This window comes from Phacochoerus africanus, chromosome 3 (genome assembly GCF_016906955.1).
Source record: "Phacochoerus africanus isolate WHEZ1 chromosome 3, ROS_Pafr_v1, whole genome shotgun sequence".
NCBI classification, from domain to species: Eukaryota; Metazoa; Chordata; class Mammalia; order Artiodactyla; family Suidae; genus Phacochoerus; species Phacochoerus africanus.
Genome location: NC_062546.1, coordinates 15,561,091 through 15,568,684, shown reverse-complemented (window position 1 = coordinate 15,568,684; position 7,594 = coordinate 15,561,091). Strand labels below are relative to the sequence as shown.

General features: G+C 48.3%; 1 protein-coding gene across 1 annotated transcript; it reads right to left on the bottom strand.

Moving 5' to 3' along the window:
* Nucleotides 1-511: 511 nt before the first annotated feature.
* Nucleotides 512-5,770, bottom strand: SLPI (secretory leukocyte peptidase inhibitor). The gene is made up of 5 exons (XM_047771018.1): nt 5,562-5,770; nt 3,017-4,031; nt 1,911-2,069; nt 1,287-1,436; nt 512-726 (listed from the first exon to the last, which is right to left on the bottom strand). The coding sequence occupies exons 2-5, from the start codon at nt 3,096-3,098 to the stop codon at nt 722-724; spliced, it is 396 nt and encodes a 131-aa protein (XP_047626974.1). The 5' UTR covers nt 3,099-4,031; nt 5,562-5,770; the 3' UTR covers nt 512-721.
* Between the last annotated feature and the right edge of the window lie 1,824 nt (nt 5,771-7,594).

Here is a 7,594-nt window from a genome sequence, read left to right as displayed (position 1 = left end):
AATGCTTGACTATGTTGTGCTTGGAGATTCTGACACCAACACACAATGGGCAGAGGTGTTTGGAGCCCTCCCTCGGGACCAACAATCGGTGCGCGTTGTTCTGCTCAACACTCATTCTAAGGTAGAAGAAAGAGTGTCTTGGGAGAGAGAAGACATGAAAGAGGCTCAAGATTACCACGGAAGGCAAGCATCCACCATTCGGGGGGAACCTGCTGTGACCTGGTAACCTTGCTACTCATGCTGCACTGTGTACCCCGATACTCCAGCACTGTGAGAAATTGATTGCTATCCCCTCTTTGCAGTTCAAGAGATCAAAATGTAGGAAATAAAGTCATTTGTCCCAAATCACGGAGCCAGTCTTTTCAGACTCACGGTGTAAATTCACGTCTGTCCGGTCCCTCCGCCTCTTCCTTCCACGTCAGGTCTATAGGACAGAGCCCTCTTATCCAGACATCCCCCATCCTCTCCCCCCCCCAACTCATAGTCCCCAGTGAACCACAGAAGCCAGATGTACAGAGAGAAATATGCTTATTTATTGATGCACCAATCAACAGGCATGTCCTGGAAGCCTACAGGGTGCTAAGACGTTCTGCAAAGAAGATGGTGGTGGTAGAACCAAGTCTTTATCACGGCCTGCCCCAGGGATCCATGTCTGGGAGCGGAAATGGAATTCCCAGACTGCACAAAGTAGGAATCCAGAGCCTCTTCTAAATGGCAGGAATCAGGCTGTGAGAGACAATGAGATCAGCATTTAATTGAGGAACCAGGCAACTCATCTCCACATTCCCCTCCCCACCCCCAGAAACTCCCTGACACAGAGGAAACAGCAAGATGCTGATAGAGTTGAATGAGTCTTGGTACCAGGAGGCTGAGTTCAAGTCTCTATTATAAAACTCAAAAGCCAGAGCATTGACTGATACTTTGGGCTTTGACGCCAGACAGTATCCTGGAAATAAACTTCTAATACATACTTGGTGCACCGTGCTTTTGATAACGCATTTTCAATTTCATTATGTCCATTTTGCAGATAAGAAAACTGAGATTCAGAGTCACTTATCCAAGGGCCTTTATCAGAGGGGCTGGGATAGAATCAAAGTCATGAGAGATCCTATGGAAATCCTTGCCTCGGGGCCTGGGGAAGAGTGCTCTTGAAAAGCAAGGAAGTCACGCAGAGGCTCCGCTTGAAGTGGGATCAGGAGTCCCCCTGTTTATATGCCCAAAAGTCCAGAGGGTTGAGCTTGAGAGCTGGAGGGAGGAGAGGTCAGCCTGCCCTAGCCCCTCCTTACCTTTCACAGGGGTGAGGCAGACTTTCCCGCACATGCTCCTGCAGCATTTTAAGTCACCCAGGCACTGGCTGTCTGTCTTGCAGTGATTGGGGGGGTTGAGCATCATACACTGGCCATAGACCACTGGACACTTCCCAGGCTTCACCTTAACTGGTGAGAGTAGAGTCACGGATTACAAGCCTTGCACCTGCCACACCAGCCCCCTGCTTCTGGGCCCAGCCCCTGCCCCAGCCAGAGCATGGAGAATCATTACCTTCCATCCCCAAGACCACCATGTTCTTCCTGCAGCCAGGGTACCCCCTGAAAGTAGGATCTGGCTTTCCCCTGACACTGGGCCCCCAGTCAATGCAGGTGACTGGTTGCCCAGTGCTGACTGGTTGAGTGGTGGCCAACTGCCTGGTTATCTGAATGACCAGATGACTATTATCTGAAAAACTGACTCTCTTAGCAGACTGACTGCTTCACCAGCCAAGTGGTAAATTCCTGTCTGGGGCAGTCTGACTCCCTGACAAACTTGGCTCAACAGTTCTTGGCAAGGAGGCAGCTTGGCAGGTCCCGACTCTGACCCCCTCGAAGCTGTGCCCTTCGTCTCACCCCTCTCCATCCGTTCTTCCAACTCCTCACCTGGGTTCGTGATAGCAACAGGGTTCAGGCATTTGATTCCGCAATTATCTCGGCAACATTTCTTCTTGTCTGGACACTGCCAGTCACTTGTGCACTTGGGTTTCTCATATCTAAGGCACTGGACAATTTTTCTAGGAGGGCAGGCTCCCCCTTTCAAAGCTTTTGAAGAGAAGTTCAAGAGTTTGGAGGGGGGCTGGGTGTTGAGTAGCCATCACAGCTCCTGGACAAAGCACTGCCTCCCAGGAGTGACCCTCACCCAGACGTGACTGCCCACAAAGTCCAAAGGGAAGTCCCTGGCTGATGTTCACGAAGAGTGAGTGACAGGCTCGATGAAACCACATACACGGTCAGGAGAGAAGCACAGGGCTCCCAGCCAAGGCTTCCGGCCCCAAGGAAAAGCAAGTCTACAGAGAGGCAGAGAGGCTGGCTGAGCATGATGGAGATGGAGGGACATAAAGATAAATGGAACCAGCGGGGCAGGTGGAGAGCTCGAGCCAGAGGCAGGAAAACAGAGACTCATGGAGAGAATCAGAGAGAGTGAGAGGGATGGCTGGAGAACCACAGACGGGGTGATGGGAGAGAAAGAGAAATAGGAACAGAGAAGGAGACCTGGCCAAGGTAAAGGAAGCATTTCCAGGAGTTCCCATTATAGCTGAGCTCAGCGGAAACGAATCTGACTAGTTATCCATGAGGATGCGGGTTCGATCCCTGGCCTCACTCAGTGGATTCAGGATCCGGCATTGCCCTGAGTTGTGGCGTAGGTCACAGATGCGTCTCGGTTCTGGCGTTGCTGTGGCTGTGGCGTAGGCTGGCGGCTACAGCTCAGATTCGACCCCTAAGGTGGGAACGTCCATATGCCGTGGATGTGGCCCTAAAAAGACAAAAAAAAAATTTTTAATTAAAAATTTTAAAAAAGAAGCACTTCTAGTTGCTCCGAAGGCCACACAGAGACCTTGGAGCCCAGATGGACTTGAACACCTCCTCAGGGACGTCTCCTCCAACTCAGCTGGGAGACTAGCAGGTAGAGAAGGGGACATCCCCACACCACCAGGAGCCCCCACCTCTGACCCTGCAACCAAGATCATACCAGGGTGACTCCAACTCACCATTTTCAGCACCTTCCACGGCCCAAGGTGCCAGGATTCCCAGGGCAAGAAGCACGAAGGGCAAGAGGCCACTGGGCTTCATGGCGAGGACAGGGGTAGCTCTGATGGCCAAACCTCCCTGTTTATACCTTCACTCGTGGGTGTGGCTTCACAGGCATTTCCTCGGCCCCTCCCAGCTTTGATGGCATAAGCAGGAAGTTCGGCCAGAGACCAGGAAACCTGATACCAGAATCAGTGGCTCTTTCCGGTCCCAGGCAAGATTGCCAAGCCAACAGAGTAACTACCAGGGAAGAAACAGAAAAGGCTGGCCTGAGAGATGTCACCAGGCTGATCAGGAGGCCATCTCAGGTGTCCATCTGAACTCGGAACATTGAGGGGCCCCAGGGCCCTTGGTGGAGATGGGGGTCAAAGGTCAACTGCAAAGCTGCTACTTAGATCTGGATTCTCAGCTCAGGCATTGCGCAAAGCACCCCTAATTCTCTCACTCCTGGACTCCCAAGAAATTGTGAAACTCTCTACGGATTGCTCAATGCAATTTCCTTATCAAATTTCAGATGACACTGAGATAGGCTGGGACCTAGAACCTGGGACTCTTTGTGAGTGGTTAGAGTCATGAGTTAGAAGCCTTGCACCTTCCACCCCAGCCCTGGACAAACTTCTCCAGGAGCAAGAGAATACAAAGAAACTGCAAGGGATTAAAAATAACTGTGCATGTGCCTTTGGGGCAAACTATAAACAGCAAGAAACAAAAAGACCAAAAACCCAACTGCCACTTCTGAGGTGTTGGGAGCAAAGGCACATACAAGATCCCTGCACACAGCATCAAGAGGGTGGGCAGACCCCCTAAGCCACTCCTCTGGCCTGATCCTCTGGACTTGCCCCACTTGAACCCCATTTAAGGGACCAGCTCAATGCCCCAGCAAGGGAGAAAAGGAAACTGTTACTTATCTTCAATTCCTTATGCTGCACATGAGTCCCAGGAAAGCCTTGCCTGAATTTCTCTTCTGGCACCTTCCTGTAATAAGGAAGAACAAGTCTGACTCCATATTTTGTCTGATCCTTTTACTTTAATCTTACTTCAAGCTTTTCTTCCTGGTTCTGCACCTTTTGCAAAAGGATGTTGCCTATAGCTTGAAATATATAGGATAGCAAAGTCTCAAGGCTATGACCTTTAAGAGTATTACATTTAAAGAGTATTACATTTAAAGATAAAAAATTGCAGAAGAGAGAATAACATTTGTTTTGTTGGAGGTTTACAGAAACATCATGACTTGACTGTGAGCTGACCTAAGTGGACAGCTGCAAGAACAAAGGATTTCTGCACCTAGAAGTTTCCAGCAACTAACCACACCCCTGCTTCCCCTCCCCTTTGGTGTATAAAAGAAGCTTAAAGTCTGACTTAGAGCAGATGGTTCTTTGAGACTAGTCTGTCTTCTTCTTGGTGGGCTGACCTTCCAATTAAAATCACTATTCCTTGTCCCAACAACCCATCTCCCGATGAATTGGCCTGTCATGCTGTGTGACAAGCAGAAAGAGTTTGGCCTCAGTAACATGATCAATTTCCTTTGATTAAATCATTCAAGAACCTGAGTTCATAACTGCATAGCCTTCAACCAACAGAAATGGATCTCCCCCAAATAGCGACCCTGTTCTCTCTCCAGTGCCTATTCCATACCTGATACATAGAAAGTGCTCATAAAACAATTGTCAAATAAAAGGTGCAGAAGGAAGAGCTCTGCCTTCAGCAAATCTCTGTGGAGCTCAGTTTTCCCAACTGTGAAATGGGATGACCCTAACAAATCAGGCTTCTCAAAGAGTCGTGAGGTTCTGAGTGTGAAAAGACTCTGAAAGGAATAAATAAATAATTTTTCTTATGTCTACAGAGAATAGAAATCTGAGCTAAAAGGGCAGAGCACCTCATGAGTCACTGTAATCAAGATTTAGGGATAGTGTGTGATTTGAGATGTCACAGGAACGCTTCCCACACCCAGCCCCCTACAGATTTCACGGTCCCCAAGAGAAGAATGACGGCTGCCATGTGGTAAACCTATTCTGTGTGCTACACAGTCTGTCTCGATTGTTTCTAATTGTCAAGAGAGTAATCATTCTCTCTAGAATCCAAGCCAAACTTGTCCAACTGCAAAGGCCAAACTCTTGCCTCCATATCAGAGAACTTCCTGATGCTTGGAATTTCCCCAGTCACTCTTCAAAGTGGAGGTTTATGGCAATTCAAATAGACATGAGAGAGTCTATTTGTAAAGTATCCTCCAGAAAGACAGGCAGCTGATCTCTCCATGCAGAAGTGACTCAATGGTTTAAGTTTTGATGGGAAAAGAAAACGAGGAAAATTAGCAGGCATCAGGTAGCTACTATGTGCCCAGGGCTTTCGCTCCTGGCTGGCACACTCGGTAAGGCAAGTAAGAGCAAGAGGAAACATCTGACTTCCACCAATAGGGACCATCACTGTCGGGTGAAACAGCTTGGCTTAGGTTCAGGATTCTGGTTCTCGCCTACACCACCATGGGGACAATTTGATTCCACTCACCCAGGCTCGAGAGTGGAGGATTCAGCCACACTTCCCATTTCTCTTTCTTCCTATCTTCCTCAATGCCACACTTGAGAGAGTATTTTCTGTCTTCTAAATACGTTCTTCTTGAAGAGTGAAAGGGAGAAAGCTCCAGCTAGAGTTTTCTGTGATTGATTTAAAAAGCCAAAGAAGAGTCTTGTGATCAATTAGCAATGTCTGCCATGGACACTATAGGAGGGTAATGATATTGTATGATCATTTCTGTCCTTTTATATGTTTGGTTCTAAGTCTTCAAATCATAGACTCTTAAGATTAAAAGGGATCTCAGAGGTCATCTAGACCAGGGGTCAGCAAACAAAAGCTTCAGGACCAAATCCAAACAGCTGCCTGTTTTTCTAAATGACGTGTTATTGGAACCCAGCCATTCATTCATCTGTTTGCGTATTGTCTGAGGCTACTTTCTCACTACAATGGGATAATTGCACAGTTGTGACAAAGATCCAAATTAGGCTTTAGACAAAGCCTAAAATATTTATTATCTGGCCCTTCACAGAATATGTTGGCTGACTCTCGACCCAGACCCAGCCTCCAGCTGGCAGCAAGAGACTGAGGCCCCCAGGAGAAGTACAAGTCCAAAGCCACATAATGAGATATTACACAATAATAGATAGAGCTTTTCTAAAACTGGTTATTCTCATGCTGATCCCCAGACCCTGTTTGATAAGTAATGGGTAGACACTTCCCCTCCTAACCCGATCTTAACCCAAGATTAATTCACTCAGCCTACTTCACATACCCTGTATGGCCTCTAGAAATACTACGGACTTTTTTTTTTTTTTTGTCTTTTTAGGACCACCTCTGCAGCATATGAAGTTTCCCAGGCTAGCGGTTGAATCGGAGCTGTAGCCACTGGCCACAGCCACAGCCACACCAGACTGGAGCCATGTCTGCAACCTACACCACAGCTCACAAGAACACTGGATCCTTAACCCACTGAACGAGGCCAGGGATCGAACCTGCATCCTCATGAATACTAGTCAGATTTGTTTTCCGCTGAGCCACGATGGGAACTCCCTACAGACTCATTCTTTCATTCAGTTCATTCAAAAAAAAAAAATTTGATAAATTCACATTGTGTGCCAACTATTGTGCTAGGCCCTCAGGCTACAATCAAGAAGACACATAGAGGCAATATCACGTGGTCATTATGAACCTAAACTTGAGAATTCCTACCATGGCTCAGCAGGTTAAGAACCTGACCAACATCCATGAGGATCCCTGGCCTCATTCAGTGGGTTAAGAATCCACTGAGTTGCCGTGAACTGTGGTGTAGATTGCAGACGTGGCTTGGACCTGGCGTTGCTATGCTGTGGCCGGTGGGGCACATCAGAGCTACAGCTGCTGGCCTACACCGTAGCCACAGCAACGCCAGATCTGAGCCACATCTGCGACCTATACCACAGCTCACGGCAACAACAGATCCTTAACCCACTGAACGAGGCCAGGGATTGAACACACATCCTCATGGATATTAGCCAGGTTCGTTACCACTGAGTCGCAGTGGGAACTCCCCCCATATCATCTATTTAATGCCAGTTACATCATTGTCCCCAAGGCTGTATGGTCCATTATGGACCCTCAGTACTGGCTTCCAGGGACTGTCTCAAATGTTGTCCTTGTTGCGGATCATGAATGCAGCCAGAAGGAAGGGGGGCTGAGTTATGGAATGGGACCTGGGGCACTGGAAGGGTCTGACTCTCCCTGTGAGTGTCCCCATGCCTAGGGGAAGCAACATCAAGTGACAGGTAAAAACCACTGCGGACAGATCACAAAAGAAAGGCAAAGTTTGCTTGGGTGTTTTTTACTACCTTTAGCAGCACTTTTTTCCTGCTTTGAACGAAGGGCCCCACATTTCCACTTTGCCCTGGGCCCCACAGACTGTGTAGCCAGCCAATCCTGGGGGCGGTCATGGGTGAAGTGAGAAAAGAGGTCCAGTCACACAAGAAATGTGTGCCTGGGAGTTCCCTGGTGGCTCAGCAGGTTAAGGATCT